This window comes from Denticeps clupeoides, chromosome 4 (assembly GCF_900700375.1).
Source record: "Denticeps clupeoides chromosome 4, fDenClu1.1, whole genome shotgun sequence".
NCBI classification, from domain to species: Eukaryota; Metazoa; Chordata; class Actinopteri; order Clupeiformes; family Denticipitidae; genus Denticeps; species Denticeps clupeoides.
In genome coordinates this window covers 6,452,357-6,475,794 of record NC_041710.1, presented here as the reverse complement: position 1 = coordinate 6,475,794, position 23,438 = coordinate 6,452,357, and the positions used below count along the sequence as shown (strand labels likewise).

General features: G+C 47.1%; 2 protein-coding genes across 4 annotated transcripts in view; one reads left to right on the top strand and one right to left on the bottom strand.

The window, feature by feature from the left end:
- Positions 1–23,438, bottom strand: part of lrba (LPS-responsive vesicle trafficking, beach and anchor containing) — a 122,737-nt gene that overhangs the window by 44,837 nt on the left and 54,462 nt on the right. For 2 of the 3 annotated variants that reach the window (XM_028978133.1, XM_028978135.1), the window contains exons 37-40: positions 21,594–21,760; positions 10,524–10,651; positions 7,990–8,142; positions 7,471–7,607 (exon numbers count right to left, since the gene is read on the bottom strand). In XM_028978133.1, coding sequence (XP_028833966.1) covers positions 7,471–7,607; positions 7,990–8,142; positions 10,524–10,651; positions 21,594–21,760 — 585 coding nt within the window. The remainder of the gene's footprint in view (positions 1–7,470; positions 7,608–7,989; positions 8,143–10,523; positions 10,652–21,593; positions 21,761–23,438) is intronic. The other variant, XM_028978134.1, reaches the window with a different exon arrangement.
- mab21l2 (mab-21-like 2) lies at positions 5,440–6,954 on the top strand. Its single transcript, XM_028978136.1, has one exon. It carries the CDS (start codon positions 5,740–5,742, stop codon positions 6,817–6,819), a length of 1,080 nt encoding a protein of 359 aa, XP_028833969.1. The 5' UTR covers positions 5,440–5,739; the 3' UTR covers positions 6,820–6,954.

Genomic DNA, 23,438 nt, shown 5'->3' with positions numbered 1-23,438 from the left:
GCAGTAGTAGTGGTCAGCAGTAGTAAAAGCAGTAGTCAGTAAGAGTAGTGGTCAGCAGTAGTAAAAGCAGTAGTCAGTAAGAGTAGTGGTCAGTAAGAGTAGTGGTCAGCAGTAGTAAAAGCAGTAGTCAGTAAGAGTAGTGGTCAGTAAGAGTAGTGGTCAGCAGTAGTAAAAGCAGTAGTCAGCAGTAGTAGTGGTCAGCAGTAGTAGTGGTCAGCAGTAGTAAAAGCAGTAGTCAGCAGTAGTAAAAGCAGTAGTCAGTAAGAGTAGTGGTCAGTAAGAGTAGTGGTCAGCAGTAGTAAAAGCAGTAGTCAGTAAGAGTAGTGGTCAGCAGTAGTAGTGGTCAGCAGTAGTAAAAGCAGTAGTCAGTAAGAGTAGTGGTCAGCAGTAGCAGTGGTCAGCAGTAGTAAAGCAGTAGTCAGTAAGAGTAGTGGTCAGCAGTAGCAGTGGTCAGCAGTAGTAAAAGCAGTAGTCAGTAAGAGTAGTGGTCAGTAAGAGTAGTGGTCAGCAGTAGTAAAAGCAGTAGTCAGTAAGAGTAGTGGTCAGCAGTAGTAGTGGTCAGCAGCAGTAAAAGCAGTAGTCAGTAAGAGTAGTGGTCAGTAAGAGTAGTGGTCAGCAGTAGTAAAAGCAGTAGTCAGTAAGAGTAGTGGTCAGTAAGAGTAGTGGTCAGCAGTAGTGGTCAGCAGTAGTCAGTAAGAGTAGTGGTCAGCAGTAGTGGTCAGCAGTAGTCAGTAAGAGTAGTGGTCAGCAGTAGTGGTCAGCAGTAGTCAGTAAGAGTAGTGGTCAGCAGTAGTCAGTAAGAGTAGTGGTCAGCAGTAGTGGTCAGCAGTAGTCAGTAAGAGTAGTGGTCAGCAGTAGTGGTCAGCAGTAGTCAGTAAGAGTAGTGGTCAGTAATAGTGGTCAGCAGTAGTGGTCAGCAGTAGTCAGTAAGAGTAGTGGTCAGCAGTAGTCAGTAAGAGTAGTGGTCAGTAATAGTGGTCAGCAGTAGTGGTCAGCAGTAGTAAAAGCAGTAGTCAGTAAGAGTAGTGGTCAGTAAGAGTAGTGGTCAGCAGTAGTAAAAGCAGTAGTCAGTAAGAGTAGTGGTCAGCAGTAGTAGTGGTCAGCAGTAGTAAAAGCAGTAGTCAGTAAGAGTAGTGGTCAGCAGTAGTAAAAGCAGTAGTCAGTAAGAGTAGTGGTCAGTAAGAGTAGTGGTCAGCAGTAGTAAAAGCAGTAGTCAGTAAGAGTAGTGGTCAGTAAGAGTAGTGGTCAGCAGTAGTAAAAGCAGTAGTCAGCAGTAGTAGTGGTCAGCAGTAGTAGTGGTCAGCAGTAGTAAAAGCAGTAGTCAGCAGTAGTAAAAGCAGTAGTCAGTAAGAGTAGTGGTCAGTAAGAGTAGTGGTCAGCAGTAGTAAAAGCAGTAGTCAGTAAGAGTAGTGGTCAGCAGTAGTAGTGGTCAGCAGTAGTAAAAGCAGTAGTCAGTAAGAGTAGTGGTCAGCAGTAGCAGTGGTCAGCAGTAGTAAAAGCAGTAGTCAGTAAGAGTAGTGGTCAGCAGTAGCAGTGGTCAGCAGTAGTAAAAGCAGTAGTCAGTAAGAGTAGTGGTCAGTAAGAGTAGTGGTCAGCAGTAGTAAAAGCAGTAGTCAGTAAGAGTAGTGGTCAGCAGTAGTAGTGGTCAGCAGTAGTAAAAGCAGTAGTCAGTAAGAGTAGTGGTCAGCAGTAGTAGTGGTCAGCAGCAGTAAAAGCAGTAGTCAGTAAGAGTAGTGGTCAGCAGTAGTAAAAGCAGTAGTCAGTAAGAGTAGTGGTCAGTAAGAGTAGTGGTCAGCAGTAGTGGTCAGCAGTAGTCAGTAAGAGTAGTGGTCAGCAGTAGTAAAAGCAGTAGTCAGTAAGAGTAGTGGTCAGCAGTAGTAAAAGCAGTAGTCAGCAGTAGTAGTGGTCAGCAGTAGTAAAAGCAGTAGTCGGTGACGCCCACCAACAGTCATGGTCATTAGATGAAATTGAGGTCCCGCAGTGGTCAGTAAGGTGCTTGTCCGGCAGGAGACGCAGGGCGTGGGTCTGACGAGGACAGAATAAGGAAACGTTTGATTCGGTTCGGATGACGCAGGTTTAGAGGAAGGTGGGAGGGAGGGGGCAGGGAATGAATGAGCAGTTTGTGCTCACGGTCATCTCTCAACCTCACTGTGCCTCGGCCATTTATCGACACTCCCAGGATGCCCTCTGTCAGCGTGTGTGTGTGTGTGTGTGTATGTGTGTGTGTGTGTGTGTGTGTGTGTGTGTGAGAGATGGCCGTAAGTATGACAGAGAAAAGTGGCGCCGTGCTGCTCCGGAGCTCATTGATAATGACATACCTGCTATGGCCGACCGTTAGCCATTTCACAAACTACTTAGGGCTAACTGGAAAATCAATAGGCCCTTCACAGGCCGACAGGCTGAGTGGCAGCTGCAGGCGGCGGCGTGGAGCGTTCAGGAACGTCGCGAGACTCGGGAACAAAAGGAGGGGAATCTCCTCGGATCAGCAGGCCCTCCCGTTTCCCCGAGTGTCCCTCCTCCTGTCCAATTAGCAGAGGGCCGGGCGCGAACTGTCTCGGCGCGAACGGTTACCGTCGCGTAACGCAGGGAGCGCCCGTCTCTTGGCCAATCGCCGCCGGGCCCCGCCCACTCGCCGCGTGCAGCGCCGAGGACTGCCCCGCCGTCTGTAAATACCGCAGAGTGTTTACGGTGGGCTTCGGGGGGGGAACCCCGTCCGCAGATGACCTCATCAAGGCTGGCGGGCAGATGTGGAACGGCCTGCCAGGCAATTAGCAGCACCGTCGAGCAGAGACTCAGACAGCTGGGATGTACTGTGTGTGTGTGTGTGTGTGTGTGTGTGTGTGTGTGTGTGTATATAATTATCAAAGGAGGATTCAAGACCCCTTTTTTACACGTACCTCTCAGGTTTCCTGTATGGGGAGAAGGAAGCTAGCAGGTCTCCCTCCTTATCGTTCTCTTCTAGAAGCGCATAGGCTGGATAACATAGGCTGGATAACCAGGGGCAGTGGTGGCCTAGCGGTTAAGGAAGCGGCCCCGTAATCAGAAGGTTGCCGGTTCGAATCCCGATCCACCAAGGTACCACTGAGGTGCCACTGAGCAAAGCACTGTCCCCACACACTGCTCCCCGGGTGCCGGTCATGGCTGCCCACTGCTCACTCAGGGTGATGGGTTAAATGCAGAGGACAAATTTCACTGTGTGCACCGTGTGCTGTGCATCACATGTGACAATCACTTCACTTTATTATTTATTAACCGGAGGCGATTCCGCAATAAAACTGTTGCAGATTCCCCCCCCTCCCCACAACCTTCGTGGGCCCGGACTCTCCTCACGCTCCCTTTATTTATAGCCCCGCATTTGTCCGGCGACGCTGATGAATTCGCGACTCGTGCTCCATCATCGCTGCTCGGGGCTGCACCACCTGCAGAAGGAGGTCTGGAGCTGCAGCGGCACAACTACACGAGGAGCCACCTTCAATTACGGCCAGCAGGGTGAACAGGAAGTGAAGGAGAGACTCTTGTGAGAGGGTTCGTTCGGAAGATCATTACAACACGTGGCCACGGTGAGGAAAATCAAAATCAAATCGCTGGAAACCTAATGGCCGTTCAGATGTTCAGTAGGAATTCTGCTGAACCACTGGAGATAAAGAAAGCAGCAACTTCAGCAACCATCAGTGCAGGAAAAAGAAAGAAAGAAAGAAAGAGAGAGAGAGACCGACCGACCAGCAGACAGACAGACCGAGTGAGTGAGAGTGGAGGGGGCGGGACTTATCAGACACTAACCAGTGCTGCTGAAAGGATCTCTGCTGAGTTGTCAGATCAAAGGGAAGCGTCTCCATGGCAGAACAGATTCTGTATCTTTTCTCTCTACCTTCAGTAAGAAGCTCTTCATGTTCTGCCGCACTGTAGGCTGCTTTCAGAAGAATATTCATCTGACGCTGGAATGCTGCACAATACAGACGCTCTGACCAATCCCGAGGGCCACGTGGAATTCTCAACTAACTAACTCGCTAATTTAAACAAATTAAAGTTCTCATAGCGAACACAGGCAGGCTACCATGAGAAGGTGGAGCTTTAAAATAAAGAAAAATGTGTTTGTATGAGGACTGGAGGACTTTCAGGACCAGACACCGTACTGAATTAAAAGAAAAAAAGGAAAAACATTGAGCTTTAAATCTCGTTGAATTGGAAGCCATTTCTTTATGTACACATACCTGCATCTTCATCCTCCCTCCCTGAATGAGGTCATTTTTACTATTAAAAGCTGCTAGTCATCTTTCAACTTTTCAGCTCTTGATATGAACCAGTCTCACATTGCAATTTAAAAAAATGCTGTACTGGACAAATGATTCAGTGGAAAAGAATGTAAAATCACAAGAGATTTTTTTTTTTAACGGAGATTTACAAAAACTCTATTAACGGTCAGGAAACAGACTAAATAACACTTATTCATATAAATTAAGGAATATAAAAATAAAAAGAATAAAATGATGCTAATCAGCAGCATGGCGCTGGGGAGCTATGGGGACAAAAGTTTATTCTCATTTTCCAAGTGGGGCCAAAAACGAGCACACATCAAACAAATTACAACGATTTAAAATCGCTGCTTGTGCACCGGATTCCAGTCACACGCCTTCGTTTCGTTTTTTAGCTGTTCATATTTAATATTCATATTAGGACGCACATAACGAGACGGCCGCTGTGCTTTCCTGATGCAGATTTTTAATGGCGGGAGAAACTCTGGGGTCAGTAGATCTCCGCAGTTTACATTTTATTAACCAGAAAACGTTTTGGGCGTGCTACTAATTACGCTAATATTTAATGAATTTCACAATTTGAACCAACATCCACCGAGTCACCGCTTCACACCCGCAGTCGCGACGCGTAAATAATAATAATAAAAAAACATAATAATAAAAAACCAGGATGACAACGATTTGTGAGTTTAAAAAAAAAAATCAGTGGCGAAGCTCGTTAAAACATCGGGTGTTAACGGGGCAGTATATATAGACATAAAAAAGAAAGAAAAAGAAAAAAGACTGGTTCAGGTGCAACAACAACAAAAAAAAAAGCGTCAAAACGCAAAAAAAAAAAAAAGCGTGTAAATTTTAAACGTGGTTAACCGGCAGCATTTCGAAATTCTCCGTTTCGACTCTGGTTTAGACGTGTTTAAAATAACACACCGGCTTGAAAAGAAAAAGGAGTCGGGAATTTCGTGAGCGGACCGCTGTAGAAAGAGAAATAAAAAAAAAGAAAAAGAAAGAAAAAAGAAAAGAAAGAAAACGACGGCGGCGGCGCGCCGCTCACCGTGATTGGCCGCCGCGCCTGACAGCCGGCCCGCTGATTGGACGACGGGAGGCTCCGCCCACCCGACTCCCGCTCGGCGACCATTCATAAAGTAAAGGGGTCCCGCGCGCTCGGCGGACGCCCGCGCGCTGTGGAGGAGATGACCGATGACCGGCGGCCGCGCGGCCCGTGACCGGCTCCCGTTACATCCGCCGCGCAGGCTCCCCTTGGCGCGTTGAAAGCAGCAGCGACGACGACGACCACCGCCGCCGCCCGGTCTTGCTTTTGGCGACAGAGAAAATTCGGCGGGTTTTTTTTTTTTATATTTTTTGGGGTCTCCTTCCACCCCCCAACTTTTCTCCGCCCGGAAGCGCCGCCTCTGGCCGAAGCGGGAGCGCGTTGGATCCGTCGGCGTACTGCGACACTCCGGTGTTCAGCCCGGACCTCTGCCCCAACATGATCGCGACGCAGGCGAAGCTGGTCTACCAGCTCAACAAATACTACAACGAGCGCTGCCAGACGCGCAAGGCCGCCATCGCCAAGACCATCCGCGAGGTGTGCAAGGTGGTGTCGGACGTGCTGAAGGAGGTGGAGGTGCAGGAGCCGCGCTTCATCAGCTCCCTCAGCGAGATCGAGGCGCGCTACGAGGGCATGGAGGTCGTCTCGCCCAGCGAGTTCGAGGTGGTGCTCTACCTCAACCAGATGGGCGTCTTCAACTTCGTGGACGACGGCTCGCTGCCCGGCTGCGCGGTGCTGAAGCTCAGCGACGGCCGCAAGCGCAGCATGTCGCTGTGGGTGGAGTTCATCACCGCCTCGGGCTACCTGTCGGCCCGCAAGATCCGCTCCCGCTTTCAGACTCTGGTGGCGCAGGCCGTGGATAAGTGCAGCTACCGCGACGTGGTCAAGATGGTGGCGGACACCAGCGAGGTGAAGCTGCGCATCCGGGAGCGCTACGTGGTGCAGATCACGCCCGCCTTCAAGTGCACGGGCATCTGGCCGCGCAGCGCGGCGCAGTGGCCCATGCCGCACATCCCGTGGCCGGGGCCCAACCGCGTGGCCGAGGTGAAGGCCGAGGGCTTCAACCTCCTCTCCAAGGAGTGCTACTCCCTCACCGGCAAGCAGAGCTCGGCCGAGAGCGACGCCTGGGTGCTGCAGTTCGCCGAGGCCGAGAACCGGCTGCTGATGGGCGGCTGCCGGAAGAAGTGCCTGTCGGTGCTGAAGACGCTGCGCGACCGGCACCTGGAGCTGCCCGGCCAGCCGCTCAACAACTACCACATGAAGACGCTGCTGCTGTACGAGTGCGAGAAGCACCCGCGGGAGACGGACTGGGACGAGGCGTGCCTGGGCGACCGGCTGAACGGCATCCTGCTGCAGCTCATCTCCTGCCTGCAGTGCCGCCGCTGCCCGCACTACTTCCTGCCCAACCTGGACCTGTTTCAGGGCAGGCCGCACTCGGCGCTGGAGGCGGCGGCCAAGCAGACGTGGAGGCTGGCCAGGGAGATCCTGACCAACGCCAAGAGCCTGGACAAGCTGTAGGTACGGACTCGTTCCGGAGGAGACTTTTTATTTAAGCGCGTTAAAAAAGACGGGCCTGTAAGCGTGCCAAGTTCAGTTTTCATCATGTGACGAATGTTAATAAAAGGAGAGAAAAAAGAAAAACGACAACAGAAAAAAAAAAAAAAAAACACTGGGCATCAGGATCTGATTTTTCTTTTTCTTAAGGTTTCTTTCCCCCGACAATCACCTCCCGTCCCCCGTTGCTAATAATTAAAAAAAAAAAAACTAAAACTATTACTTTGACCCGAAGCAAAACTGAATGTATTTATTATTTTACATTTTACATTTAAACGAACGCATAGTTACTTTCATTTTAAATCAAAACAGCGTCAACAATAATTTATGCATTAAAATGTATTAACATTATCGGTAACAACTGTGCGAAAATATATTAAACAACGTGCCCTTAATATTATTGTTCTTGATTAATATTATAGAATTTAAGATTGACAGAGAGGTTTCTCGGGTCGCCACAGGTGTCTGTAAAAGAATGCACGTTTGAATGGGAATATTACAGTCAATATTATCGTGAATGACGTCACAGCGAACAGACCCCCCCCCTCATGACGCAACGACCCCGTTATGACCGGGGCGGCTTTTACCTTCCTTTAATTTCCACTTTGTTCTCACCTTGGGATCGATGCCTCTGAAGCCCGGATCCTCCTCGTCCACCTCGAAGTAAAGTTCGGCCGCCGTGATGGACAGAGTTCCCCTCAGCACCGCGGCCGGGGCGACCAGCTGCGCCCCGGTACTCAGGTTCACCGGGCCTGGGGGTGAGGGAGGAAGAGCCGGGGTCACACACACACACACACACACACGCGCGCGAGCAGAAAGAGAGAGAAACCTCGAATACCCCCATTCGTCGTTAATTTAATATTACTTCATTCGTTTATTTATTTCCTCGACCTCTGGATTTGGTGCGCGCGGTTTGATCCCCCATCGATCTTCATTTCTGACGTCGGGACAGACGACGTCGCAGATTAAAAGGCGGGAATAAACGTCAACGACACGTCGCTTTTACAGCACGCGCGTGTCCGAAATGGGGGGAAATGTATCTGGCAACATGAAGTATCGTGAAATTCTGCACGGGAGTCGCGACCCACTCTACGAGTGACTTTTGGTCGTTTCGCATGAATTTTTTCTTTTTACCCGCCAAGTTCTCCAAGTCCTTCTCCTCCAGCGCGGACAGCGCGTCCTCCTCTCCCTCCAGCAGCGCCTCGCCGTCGGGACTCTGGCCGCGCAGCGCCGGGCTGCTGCCGCTGCTGATGGAGCGCGGGGCGCGCAGCGGATCGTCTTCCGGAGCTGGACGGACGCGCGCACACACACACACACACACACACACACACACACACACACACACACACACACACGGGAAATACAGATGAATTAAAAACCAAAAATACAGAGAAATTAAATGAAAACCCCCGAACAGCCGACGCACAGAAATCAACACAATCAAGTCGTGTAATGCGACGATAACAACGTAATAAAAGTATAACACACGCAGAAATGCGTTATGAGGCAAATGAAATTTATTCTGGTATAAAATAAACAAAAATAAGGTTTAGAATAATTTTTAGATTGATTCGCAATTCACAAAAAATATATATATAATAATAATAATAATAACAATAAGAATAATGTTACATCGTTTAATGCACAAATGAGTCCGTGATCCGTTCACTGTGGCTAATTAATTTGGAGTAAAAATTGTAGAGTAAACCAATCAGTTTCTGTTATTTCCCAATTTCCGATTTACTGTCGAGGGAGTCGGATCCAACTGAACAATCTGAGCTTTTTATTTAAAATAATTCAATTTTCCGACAAGAACTTGGTCAAAACACACGGACCAGGCAAGAGTGGCTCCAATATTATTTTACCAAGGGTCTTTACTTTTCTAAAAATATTCTTTATTAAAATTTAAATACAATTGCATATTTTTCCATCCAAATCTTTTATCCGTATTTCCCCTCTATAATTCGTTTGACAGGTCTACACACAAAATAAGCAAATACAGAATTTCAAAGAGTTTCACTTCCACGTAGAGAGAGACCTCATGAGAGAGGAATGGAACTGTATCAGAAAAAGGCCACAGACGCCCAGATCCCTTTTCTGCACTCTGACTTCAACTGTTCGTGACTTGAGGTTGGGATTAGATTATTTAAGGAAAATGCTAATCTGCAAACATTTACAGAGCTGCTCCACATTCCCCGGCGGTGGTGGGAAGGGGGGGGCAAAGTGGCGAAAGGCTCATTCCGTACGAACAGAAGGCGGCTGGACACTGAGCCCCTGACCCCTACTGCTCTGCTTGGTGTAGGAAATGACCGCCGGGTCACCAGGACCACTGTTGAACGTGCAGCAGGGAGGGGGAAGAAGAAAAAAAAACTCGTCATGGAAGGTATGCTGATATTTCCAGCACTCTTCCTGTAATTAAGTCTCCCATGAGGATCTGTAGTTAGCAGCGGTGAAATTACTACCAGCTCCCTAATACATCCCACATGCCAAAAAAAATCACACCAGCAAGTGGACCTGGGGATGGCACAAATAAGCGACGTGCTTCAACATCATCTGGTCGAATGTGAAATTATTTTACATTGGTGATGTTTACTATGGGCCCTGACAACAAAAAAAACGCAACAACTGCAGCAAGGATCTGCACAAAAGACAGGAACCTCAAAGAACCTAAATGAAGTACAGAAAGAAGCGCTGAAAAACCCTACAAGAGACGTAGAAACATCCAGATGCTGGAATAAATTTACTTCCTGTTCAGAGGCTCCGCCTCGCCGTCTGCATGATTGTATTTTCAGCGTTAAAAAAGTATTTTTAAAAAAATTATTTTTAAGTGGAATGAAAACTACCAGTCAGGTATGACCTCTGACCTCAGCAAAGGTCACCTCTGAAAAGCCGCATTTAAGACCCCTGTGATCTCAGCTCTGTGACGAGTTTAAGAAGCTGAAATCAGTCGGCAGTAAATGAAGGTAAATAAAGCTCCGCCCACATGGGGATTAAATGGCCTCTATTGATTACTGTGAGTAAATGCAGCTGATGGACACGCTGATGGTGACGACGACGACGACGGCGCCGTTCTGTGTAACGTCACAGGGGAGGTTTTTTCTGCTCAGAGATCGTCGTGGCTGGGACGTACCAAAGCAGACGCGCATGAAGGTCAGATCCATAGCGGAGGATGCTGGGATTGGTAGCGACCCGGCGAGAAGAGGCGCTCGGCCTCCACTCCTGCGGACGCCCCTTGTCCTACACTGCAGCAGGGTGGTCGTCTCTCAGTATAGGGCGAGGTAGACTTATTAAAACCAAATTCACGATTTGACTGATGAACATAAATAACACTACGGGGTTCACTGAGACGCAAGAGAACTGAAGGTGTGAGGTGTGTGTGCGTTTTGAGGCAGCGGCTTCCTCATTAGCACTTGTGGGTCTTAACCTCAACACACCTCCCAACCCACCAGATGGCCTTATGGGTAACTTACCAAATCTGGAGCAGTCAGCGGATGACATAATGGGGAAATTTTACAATTTTTTTCCGTTTTGTTTTTTCTTCTTCTGATTAAATTGTGACTATTAATAGCTACTGGCACCACGGTGAAAGCTTCTCTGAGGTCAAGACTGTTTGTTTGAACGAAATGAACAGCGTGTGTGTACACGTGAAAGTACGAGGGGAACCTCACCGGACTCGGCGGCGGCCTTGAGCGTGGCCTCGCCGTGCGTGGAGCCGTAGGGGTTCCTGACGAAGCGGCGTCTCCTCCTCAGGTCGTCCTCCCAGTAGTCCAGGCGCCTGAAGTCCCACGGCCGGCTGCTGCAGCCACAGCACATGTGTTAGTGATTATCCAGCAGAGCTGGTGCAGAGCGGGCTCATAATACCGGCCTTGTGCTACGCTCCCATCATGCACACAAACACACAACACACACGTATACACACATACATCAGAAATGCACCCGTTCGCACAAATGACATACATCACACACACACACACCATGTGCCCTTGAGAATAGCATTAACATAACATCAGACAAACGTTAAATACATCAGTCGGAGCACCATCCCGCTGACAACACTACACACACATTAACGTGCGCGCGCGCGCGCACACACACACACACACTCTGTCTCTCTCGGTATGTGCTCTGATTCGGAGCTCGTTTCTGGCCCCAGCAGGACACCTTCAGCTGCTCCGTGTGAACAGGGGGACAGAGAACAGGCCATTACTAAAACAGTGATGAAGGGGCAGCATTACCAAAATTAATCAATGTCTGCACCCCCAAACCCATTTTTCTTCCCAATTTGCACCTCTCCTTCCTTCGGGGTCACTTAATCATCCCGTCCTTCCGCTGCAGTCGCGGCCCGGGCCTCAGAAAGTGTTCGGCTGTAATGAAGATGCAGCAAGCTGAAGAGTAATAAAATATTACTCTGTTTGGACTCGCTGGGATTTAATTACAATATCATCTTCAAATATTCATTACATTTACGCTGCCCTGCGGCTGAAAGGAACATTAGGAAACTGTATTTTGCTTCATAGAGGTTTCACCTCCCTCAATAAAATGCAGACATTGTGCAACCCAAAGAACACAAGTAGAGAGCCGCTTCCACTGTCATGAAGAGAATAGAAACAAATGAACACACACACACACACACACACACACACACACACACACACACACAGAGAGAGAGAGAGAGAGAGAGTGCTGATTTACTGAACACCGTGAATATAATTCTCCACGTCCACACTGGGCCGAGAAGTGAGAAGAACTTTTACTGGGCGACAGTCCTGCACCCCCAACTCGCATAAATCAGCATTATGGCCTCCCGGGTCCCGCCCCTCCGCTCGCTTTCTACATACAGTATTAAAACACACACAAAACGTATCAAACATTATCTGTACCGCAGTGTGTATGTGTGTGTGTGTGTATGGGTGAGTGAGTGTAAGGGACAGATAGACAGGATCTCTACATCACTGTCTGCACCAGACTAATCTGTTTAAATGACAGCATGGCTGTTTGTGTGTGTGTGTGTGTGTGTGTGTGTGTGTGTGTGTGCTGAAGTATCCAACTGACCGACCTGCAGACACAGAATTTGGTCCTACTCTGTTATATTCCTCAGAATCTGGAACCACAACAGACCTGGACAGCAAAACGGAAAATCATGCAACACACTAGTAGCACTAGTGCACAGCTGAAGTTTTTTCATGCCATTCGTCCTGTAATAACGTCATAATCCATATACCAGCGTGACACTTTATAGACGAAAGGCTGAGTTGGAATGAGCAACATGCAGCTGAGGTGACACTACATCACCACATTAAAACCAAGAGGCTCTTGACCCAAATTAATTGTGCAAATAATACTCTGATTAAAGTGTAACTCGAGCGTACTGGTCTTATCTCAGTGCTACCACACACACACACACACACACACACACACACACACTTAAAAGATGATAATAGATTCTTGGCGTGGTGACAAAGTTTGATTGGACCCTCATTTCAATGTCCGAATTGTTGTTCTGTTGACAAGGACAAACGACCATCATCCATCAAGATCCAATCAGATGGCCGACAAGAATGGAAAGGGGGGGGGTTCCACATCCCACCCGACACCCCAGAGCTGAGCCGAGCCGAGCCGCTGTCACCGTGTAGGTGTGGTCTGGCCGCCCTTCTTTAACACATCATTGGGTGATTTAGCCAACTGTGATGCGGACTGTTGTGAATGATGCTGAATGATGCACAGATGCTGAATTTACAGTATAACAACATACACACATACACTTACACCCTGAATGGTAAAAATAAAAATAATATTACCTATTTCAAAGGGAAAAGTTATTGGTATAGCGTAAATATCACCACATAATTACGGATTTTGGCAGCACACATTCAAAATGGGCCCATCACACACTAAAACAAGCCTACACACACACACAGTCATTTATAACATACACACACATTTCCTCCTTTTTTTCATTAAAGATGCGATTGACAAGGTCTCAAATGGCATATATCGCCCACGATTACTTTCTAAGATTTGCATAAACCATGTGTTTATGAAACTGGAATGGATGAGCGGCGAATTCGTCACGGGAAGAGGGACCCGGTGTCACCATGCCAGGCCTCCACAGGCCGAGATGAAAAAGCGCGGCGTCTCCAGCCCGCGGAGGTCAGGATGATTAAGCGGAGGGGAGCAGCGCCGCTAATGGCCCGCTTCTCCAGCGGCTCGCGCCGGCAATGTTAATTCAGACGTTTAATGCTCTCCACAAAGGTAGCGCAGCGGTCATGAAACATGCATAATAATGGTGAGATGTGATGAATGCAGCCTGCTTTCCTCCTCTCTTGATGAGTTGCAGGAAGCGCGTTTGTGTTTAGTCCATTTATTCTGCAGCCTGGACCGTTTACTAGCGACGAGATGAAAATAATCTGACGCTAACGCCGCTTAAATGCCACATCTGCGCCAGCAGCTGCGTGATGGACAGCGTCAACACTCAAACTCGGGACGTGTACTGAAGGAACACAATGTCTCAGATGCCGATGGGATCAGATGGAGGTCAGGGAATCTGATATGTAATAACCAAAAAAAACGTGGAGTGATTATTCTAAAAGACAAAATGTTGCATACGTCAAGAAAAGAAAATTAACCGGGATTGCATTATGTATACAATATTTATACATTAACAGCAGATTGTTATATATTAAAGGCTCTGAACAGAACATAATGTGACTTTTAATAATGTAAACAAAAAAACAGTACAATTACAGTGAAGTGATAGTCACTGTAATACACAGCAGCACAGCACAAGGTGCACACAGTGAAATGTGATGCACAGTGAAATTAGATACATTATGAAATTTCTCTTAATATTAAATTAAAGAATACATTTTTTATAATATTGATTATCTCTTCAAGGCATACTTTTATTATTGTGTTACTTGTTTTGTGGAAATGTACACACATTCCTATGATAAATCTGGCACTAATAATAATTATAGTAATAATAACAATAACAGTCCTAAATACTGAATAGATTTTACTAGATTAGAAACATTTTAGAGACATGGATCTGAATATTTAATCTGTTCATCTAATCGCAATAAGTTCTCTCTCACACACACACACACACACACACTTAATTACCAACCACTTAGCAGGACCCACCCTCCAATTAACCGCAATTTAAAAGGAAACTTCATCCTGCCTAATTCCAACCCCTGCATAAAGTTGAACCATTTTTATCCATAAAAGCATTTTTTAAATGTAATAACATTTAAGATATTTATTAAAAATTATAATTGCATGAAAGAAAAAAGCTATTGTTAAATAAAACTAAGAATTTGCATGTTTTTACTGCAGACTATATAGCAACCACACTGCTGCCTCGTCTACTTTAAGCATCAACAGATAAGATTTTCTTAATAAACATTAGGGCTTTTAATTAAAGTGTATAATTAAGGTGTTAATAACTGCAATACTTTTTTTTTTTTTTTTTTTTTCAATGGGTGAAAAGAAATTAATGCAGTTAACGCAGCTTAGGCGTCTTGACTTCCTGTGCGAGTCTGACCTCTGATATGGATGCAAAACTCATCCTAGCCAGAGAAATCCCCTACATGAGAACGGAGACAGACAGTGAAACAGGATTCGCATGATGCATCTTTTGTAAGTCACATTCACGTTTTCTAATGGAAGCACGTGCCTGACTACTGCAGGGTGTTTTATATAAAAGCCTCTTGCACACAGTTTTAAGTGTGCATTATAGCAAGGTAGAATTAATTGAGATGAATTCCTTGCAAAAATAAGTTATTAATTTGTTAAACCTTTGGAATCAATTTTTCAGATTTGAGAATCAGTAGAGGGACAGAAGCAGAGGAGTAGCTGTCACTGTCGAGACTGCAAGACGTCAGTCCGAGATGCTCTACATCTTCATTCAGAAGGCTACTCACCTCTGATCTTTTCTCATTGTTCCGGAAAAATATCAACATATTTTTCCCATATGATTGATTTCACACTGGTAGGTTCGATTTAGGATGAGGTATGGAATATCCTGCAGCAATAAAACCATTAAGTTATTGTTCTCGCAGGTAAAGTTGTGGTGTGCATTTCCGTAGTGATGGACAAATGTCTTCAACCATTGGCCATTTCCAATGATTCTTTAAAAAAGTCCCCTGACATTTTTTTGCTTTTATATCGGTCTAATACTGTATCCAAAGTCTCTTCCTGAAACTCAGCCTTGGTGCAGAATTACAGCCACTTTGATCCAGTCCCACAATGAGATTTCAGTGTCTGTGGCTTTAAATGCTAATGAGGTGGAGATGGCGGGATGAGGAGGAGAGCGGCCTATAGAAGTGAGGGGGCATTCGCGGAAATGACGTCAACACCACCATTCACCAACCACAATGTTTGCCGCATACAGGAAGTTGTGTCTGTGATTCCAGAATTCCAGAAAAAAATTAAAAAGTTACCTTGTGACGTTCTGTGAATTGCTCTCTTTACACCGATCACCATTTCTAGCCACTGACCAAAGCTAGGGGAACTCGAATTAATGTTAAATAAGTGACATTTTCATGACAGGGGACCTTTCATCAGAGCGGAATAAAGAAAATAAAGAATTGCATGACTACTACGAGGCAAACAAGCCATGCTTGCGTGAAATAAAACAAACCAAAACACCAGCAGCCATGAGGAGTGGTGAGACTCCACCCACAGCTGCCTGTACGCCCCAATCCGGATCCCAGCTTCAGACAGATTTTTCTGGAAAAGCCAGCTGCTGAGGTGAGAGCAGCGCAGCGCCGGGCCGGGCCGGACAGATGGGCAGACATGACAGCTTCATCTAACACTGCGGCCGTGGCGTCTTCTTCTCCTGCCACCTTGTCCATCATGAGGAGCGTGTGGAGCCCACGCGTGTTTACCGCACCACATCGTGTCGCAGGCGTGTTTCACTCGTGTATGCGTGTCACCGAGCGGCTGATGCCTGTCTGCCTGTCCATGCGATGATTGGGACGAGGCCCAAATCTGGTGCCAGCGGCGACATCGAGAAAAAAGAAAGCAACACATGCGCAATATAGACATGCATTAATATACATACACACCCATACAGATGGACACAGACCTGTACGAACACACACATACACGCCACAGCACAAATGCTTTATTTTATGTGCGCTTTTCTGCTTTCGCTGCAAAAGAAGAAGAAAAAGAAGAAGAAGAAAAAAAAAAAAAAAAAAAAAAAGATGGGTGCTGCGGCCCAAAGATAAAGGAGATTTTTGGTAAATGGTGAAAGTGCAGGAATAAATGGCCAGCCGAGGCCGTGTGTAATTACTGTGGCCCGGAGAGTAACAATCTATCACCAGCACAGGGTGACACGGAGCTAAGGGGTTAGTCAAAGGAGATAGCCCCTGACTAACTACTGTAGCAGCACAATCGATACTCCTCAGATGCGGCACTGAATCCCGGCACGGCCAGAGGGGGGGGGGGACCCTAAAAACTTCCCCAATGGCTTTTCATTCAGATATTGATCACGGCCCTTATCGTGACCTTGTGCTGCTGGGGTTGTATACTTTCTTAAGGTTATATGAAGCTCGTAAATTCGACCAGGCTGAGGGAAGGGTGGCCCGGCGCTGGACGATGGGTAATTGGTCTTTCTGAAGCCGCGGCCCATTTTAGCCGCAGTATCAGAAGATCCATTAAAACTTCAGCAGCGGGAGAGGGGCTGAGGACAGCAGGACAGATTACAGCGGCTAGAGGGGGGGGGGGACGATTTGACAACCGGGCAAAACAATCGAAGTAGGAAAGGACCCGCGTACATCCCCCTCCGCTTTCGAATTTTCACCAAATCCAGGCCAGGTCGGCCCGTTCTCGCCATGATCAGCTTCTTCTAAGCTGCTGGGGCCCGGCCGAGGCAGATGAACACATGGACAGCATCAGCTGTACGGGAGCCGCTAATACTTTCCGCCCTGACACTCTGTTGCCTTTTCTTACAGCCCCAGTCACCGCGGTGTATATACAGCAGGCAAATATTTTCATTAAGGGATATTTTAATTCTTTTCTGTAACCCCCGAGCGCCGCGCACGGCCATATATGCATCACTTTGCATAATGTATGGAATGTGCGACTGTCAAACTTCCACCCGCTCCTCTGGGATTTACTGCCGTTCCATCGGCCTCCCTTTTCTAAAGCATCTCAGGGCCGCGGACAATGAGGAGATGTTTCTTGTTTGCAGTTTAAGGTTATGGGGCGGGGCAGAGGGAGGTAGGAATGGCGCAGCAGAGCCGCGAGGAAGAGGAAGGGGCGCAGAACAGCTGCTCCGCCTGGCCGCGGCTCAGCCGGGATGTTTGTACAGGTTCCTGAAGTGTTTATAGGCAAAGCAAGGCATTAATAGCCCTCGTTAAAACAGCTTATGGGAAAAATGTAAATAGCAGCAGGGCAAGCGTTATGACATGCTGTCATCTTCAGAGCATTCTTCTCCGACCGGCCCCGACCGCCGCGCCGCAGGTTCGGATTCCGAACGCATCGGAACAGATCCCCGCCACCTGCTCTGCATCGCCTCGTCGCTTTTCTGCTCAGATCCTAAACTCCCGTACGACACACGCGCTTTGTACCGAGAATCTGCTGAGCCTTGAAAACGTCCGGCACAGAAAAACACGAGATGGTGTAAACAAGCGTCAGCGGCGGGGTCGGCGTGTTTATTCAGGGTGCATATCCCACCGTGGGGGAAAACGATAAGCAGATAAGAGGGGGGGGTGCAGGTCTAGAGTTACTCGTCTGTTAGCCGCGTCCTCCAGTCAAGAGGATAAAAGGCCGTCAGTCGCATTAACCCTCTTTAAAACGCGCCAGAGTAAACAGGAGAAAAATCATTCAGTCTGCTCCTGGAGGTCCATACACACACACACACACACACACGCGTCTCTACAGGCCAGATAACAGGCACTGTGTGCCGACAGCTACGCCAGCTACGCTATCTGCTGGTTTTCACCAGATTCTCTCACACTGCAAATCCCGATGACTATGATGGCGATGAAAGTGTCTGTGTGTGTGTGACTCTGTGTAATACATGTAATTACATGTTATAGTACAGGTAGACGTGTGTATGTAGATGTATTTTTTTTATAAATGCAGAGCGAGTTCGTCGGGGCTGTGAACACCTGCGCGGCAGAAGCGGAGGAGATGTTAATGTCCTCCACGGAGCCACACGTTCGGCCCCAGGGCCGCTTCCCAGGGGTGGGGGGGGTGGAATGACACACTACAAGATAAAACAGTAATGCTAATATTGATAGTTTGTCCATTACAGGTCAGCTAACTGTCCCATGGAACAGTTACAAAGCTGTTAGTTTCGATCTCGCCGGGCCGATCAATACGGAGGCATACTGTTTCAATTTTACCCTCATTGATTTTTTCTATAACACCACAAACTCAAAGCATTCATCTTTCTGAAGGAAGGGAGATTTGATTTACTGGTGAAAAATTGGAGTGCGCATCACAAAGATTTTTGCCGGCAAAGGGCCCTGACACACAATAAGATGGATGTCCCTCGACTGGGACGCATCCAGCCTGAGGGCTTCCATTAGAGCACAGTGGAGCAGCAGAAAATGAAGTGGAGAGGGGCGGAGGGAGGGGGTGGGGAGAGGACGAGGAGGAGAGGATGCTGAAAAAGAAAGGGACGGGAAAGGCAGTGGGCCCGAACGTCGACCGAGGGCGGGGAAGCGTCTTTGGTCGAGGCGGAATCGGACGGACGGGCAGCGCAGGGCTACGTTCTGCATCCACCGTGGACACACCTGCCGCCCTTTCATCCTGTCTGTCTTTTTTTTTTTTTTTTTTTTAGCCCTCCTCCGTCTCTCTCTGCCTCCGTCTGTCTGCTTCTCTCCCGCCGCAGCCTCCTGGGCGGAGCTGCATGCTACATTAGCTGGGTTATTACACCGAAGACGGGTGTGAGATGAGCAGAGAGGCCTGCTGCTCCTGTGAGACGGAGCTCCATCATTTCCCCTCCATCATATCATCTACACACACACACACACACACACTCGCCACATCTCGCAAACATGAGAGATCATCCATTTCCTGACCCAAATAAACATCAGGAAGGACAGCAGCGAGCTGGGAAAGGCGCTGGGGAGGGGAGGCAGGTAAAAAATGAGACTCGCGCGTCGCCTCATTTATGGCCACCGCGGCCCTCCCGTCACACGCCTCCGTCCTCTCTGGATCTGGCAGGCGGCCGCTCACCTGGGCTCCAGACGAGGGGAGGGGACCGGGCCGGGGTGGGGTGGGTGGGTACGGATGAACAGGTACAGGAGGATTGTGTGATGTTCAATCAGCAGAAGAATAGAAATGAAAGAGGTGCAGCCGGAGAAGAGAGACGGATGAGTGACAGCAAAGGGCAGCCTGTTCTGGGATCAGAGGGGGGGGGGGGGGGGGGGGGGGGGCAGAGCTGCTGTACTTGTATTGTTTGAGAAAAGCCCCCACGGAGCAGCGCTGTACGACACGAGCAGGCGAAGAGGAGGAGGAGGAGGAGGAGGTAGAATCACATAACACCTCTGCTCTCAGGGGGCCGGCCTGTGTTCGCTGGATATTAAGACACAAATTGCATTCAGGTGGGTCAGCGGGCGGCCGCTGGTTTCAGCTCCCATCAGGCACTGGGAGAATAATATTTTCATTCGCACAGCTTTATTGAATGGAAACTTCAGGGAATACTGTTTTTTATGGAGGTGTGCGCACACACACACACACACACACACACACACAGGAAAACAAAAGGACAAAATCTGAGCTGTGCTGCTGGGTCTTCAGTGCTCTGTTCCCATTTTCAGCACTGCAGTCTGGTGGTCGTACAGTGTGTGGGTGGATCCGAACACCACGTTCAGAAAAGCATAGTGGATTTTTACAAATGTCTATTTTGTGTAAGAAAAACAGCTGAACTGTTTCAGTGAAGCAAAACGTACTGATACACACGCCGCTGCTTAGTCTCCTAGACAGGGTTCCTGTATCTCAGTTTTCTCGTGTGATAAACAGTAAAGAGCAGAGTGCTGTTATACACATTACACTGCTGTGTCACTATTTCATTTTACATGAGCTGTAGTCGCCTGGCCTGAGGGCACAATGCATGCGTCAGTCCCAGCTGCAGGGTTGCCAGTTTGTCCATAAAGGTTCATAAATGCACAAACAAAACTATTTCACTGCAGTAAATACTTAGAAATACACTTAAACGATAAATAGGTATCCAGCATGGCAGCTAAATGCTCATGCATTACCATGTTTACATCTTTTATTACATGCAGATGTATATGTGTGTAATAAAATATTTCTTCTATACAGATCAGTATGCTTAAATTAGACATACAAAAAGAGGAAAAATATTTTTTTTTGCTGCTTTAACTGGTTGCATATGTATTTTTCATGCATGCAGCAAAAACAGATGGGTCAAACACGTTTATTTGGTCCTTCTACATAAAGGAAATGTATCAGACTACATACCAGACTTAAACAACGTACATTATTTTTCAAAAATATTGTTATTTTACTCCGGATCAAAAGTTATCAATTATGTCATGGTTTTCAAAAGGCTAACTGCAAAAGATTTTTGCAACTGTGTGTGCGCTTGTGAGTTAGAGAGAGAGAAAGCACACATTTGCCTGTGATTTTTTGTGTGTTATATTTATGTGCGTGGTGTGTATTTGTGTGAGAACATATATGTATATTTGTTTGTGTGTGTGTGTGTGTGTGTGTGTGTGTGTGAAGGCCACATGTTTGCATCCTGTTCCAGATGTTTCTCAGCACACAACCTGCCGGGGCCCATGTTGTGGGATAGGGCACAGGGGCTTGTGGGTAATTGAGCAGAGGTATTGATGTAATGGCAGGGCAGTGATTGTGATTGATTAGGGCCTCTGCCCGCTCTGAGCGACGCTGCCAACATCACCCCGCGCCCATCAGCCAGCATTACACAAGCCATCAATACAGGCACACTGCAAAGCAGCCTAATGGCCATGTGATCAGAGCACAAAGCTGCAGCTCCGCCTACAAGGACACTGAGAGACCGGGACACTGGAGAGTTTGTGTGTGTGCGCGCATCTAGAGAGAGGACTCACTTGGAATCTCTACTGGGTGCATGAGGACAAATAGAATGGGAAAGGAAGAGGGAAGGGAAAAAGATTAAACGCAGGAAAAAAAGCGAGAAGGAAAGGCTGGACATGTAGATGAGTCCCTGGTGAGCAGATTTGGGTTAACAGGGAGGAACGAGGGAGGCCTGCAGAAACAGGCATCATTAGGGCAGGGTTTTCCGTTCTGTCTCCAATGCTTGTTTGCTGAAATAAATACAGGCCTTTATTTTTCAGCCTGTAATGGGAGGTAATGCAGCAGAGGCTTTCATCTCTTTCCAGAAGCAATGCATCATGGGTCAGAATCATGACAGATCATGCCCTCAGCCGGTCCTACATACCTTAAACTGAGACCGAGGTAGACTGTACATCTAAGCTATACACGTTGCCATGAATAATCTGACAAAGAAGGGTTTCCTGCAGTGGGAGTCACAAGGCTGTTTTAAGTTTTTTTTTTTTTTTTTTTTTTAACCCACTCATTGAAAAGGGTTTAATAAAAATGAAAATGGTTCAGAACATAGGTGTTCAACATACACATTCTTGCTGCTTCCTGTTTTCACACGGGTTCCACCCTCTTAGTCTCAGTAAGGTTATTATATTGCAAATGGCCTCAGCAGAACCTCAACAGATCCACCAGCAGAAGAGGATGCCAACATCTACTGAAGGTCTTACCTGACTTCAGCGCTGCCCCAGGCTCCATGCTTATCAGTCAGGATGTTGACAATCTTCTGGATCAGCTGGGATGAAGTCACATGATCCCGGTACTTGGCGGCTCGGATTAGGTGATCGCACATCTTCTCCTCATCACGTTTCTCTGCTGCGTATTGAGCGCTCTGAGACTGTGTAACAAGGCAGAAATAACAGCGGTCACTTGTTGGTCACCGTTTTGGCAAACTCAACATCATCACCTCAACTTAACAGAACGACAACATCGGCAGCATTCCACTGAAAGCAAAAGCGGACCAGAGAGAACCAGACCTGGGGATAGAGTGCAGCTTACTGCCTTAAATTTCACAAACATAGTGATGCAAAATCATAACTAAGTGATAAAATAATGGCACCTTCCTCTCATCATCATTATCATCACAGTAGTGGCAACACAAAAGACAAACAGTAAACCCACTATAGTCAACTACTAGTGCATAATTATGGAAATTGCATAATCTCCCTGTGTTGGCACGGGTTTCCTCTGGGTTCTCTGGTTTCCTCCCGCCAAAGGCATGTCTAACGGTTTCTGACTGACTGATATGAATAAAACAAATATAGTGGATTTATTGTATATTTTTTTATCGCTGAGACGCTACAAAGGGAAGGACATTATGATATATAAAACTTCGGTCATGTGCAAACAGCCAATCAATTATTAAATCATTTGTTCATGTAATATCCATATTGTAGAAGAGTGTGTGTTTGTGTATGTGAAAGATTACACAACGACTTTGGCTTTTGTAGCATGCTGAAGTTGTAGATGGTGAGGAAACAAATGAAAATGAGGGTCATTTTGATCCGTTGTCAAGGTGATTAATATCACTGGACACATATTTACTAATGCCTTGGGGCTAGGAAATCTGAAAATACCCACAATGGAGTGGGGGGGGGCATTTCTCTTTGTCAGAATTTATCATCAGAAAGACCCTTTGAACCCATGATGTGTGTTTCCTGAAACAAACTCTGCTTCAGGTCAATACTCTTGATTAGACACGTGGAAAAACTCTGGACAAAGCAAAAGACAGAGAGAGAATGCAGGGAAATGATTTAATACTACAAATGTATTTTAACATTACAAATACACACACACACACAAACATTTCCAGCCTGCATTAAGAAACATATTACTCTTCCCTATATTGCATCCTCAGATGGATGCAGATTTAAAGGTTAAGGAGCCTCGTGCCATTCTCCAGCTCCATCGCCTTTATGTTATGGACCCAAATTAAATTAGGGTCACGGCAACAAATATAGCAGGGATCAGGAGTGCGGAGACGAAGCCCAGACAAATGCAACCTGTTTGGGCCAAACTTAGCAGTAAACACTGCGGCGCTGTGTAATGGAGCTTCCCCTCCAATTTAGGAAGCAACCCTTCATATATGACAGAAAATCCATAGGTATAAATCACATTAGTGAAGCTGCTCTGCCCCAATTATCAATCTGTGGCTCTTTGTGCAGCATTAAGGTCTGGCATGACCTTAAGCGGAATGATGGAAGGAGGGGAGGGGGGGCACGAATGACTCTAATGGAGGGGAGAGGGCGGAACGTCTGGAGGTCCCAACACAAACCAACAGGACCGAGTGGAAAGCAGCTGAACATTCATCTTGTGTCTGAGAGGAACATGCCTCCAACAGTCCCCTCCCCACTACAGAGCGCCACAGCACCGCATTCTTGTGGTTTAATATCTGTGTGAAAATCATTAGAAGGCTATAAGAACAATGATCTAATAAGAGTTTAACATTTCTATTCACCATGGTCAAAAGGGAGCAACACCAATCATCTGAATTGTTCTGGTTTATTGATCTATTT

What these genes read in the sequence shown, in the direction of transcription:
- mab21l2 (XM_028978136.1), top strand. Translation starts at nt 5,740, where the DNA reads ATGATCGCGACGCAGGCGAAGCTGGTCTACCAGCTCAACAAATACTAC.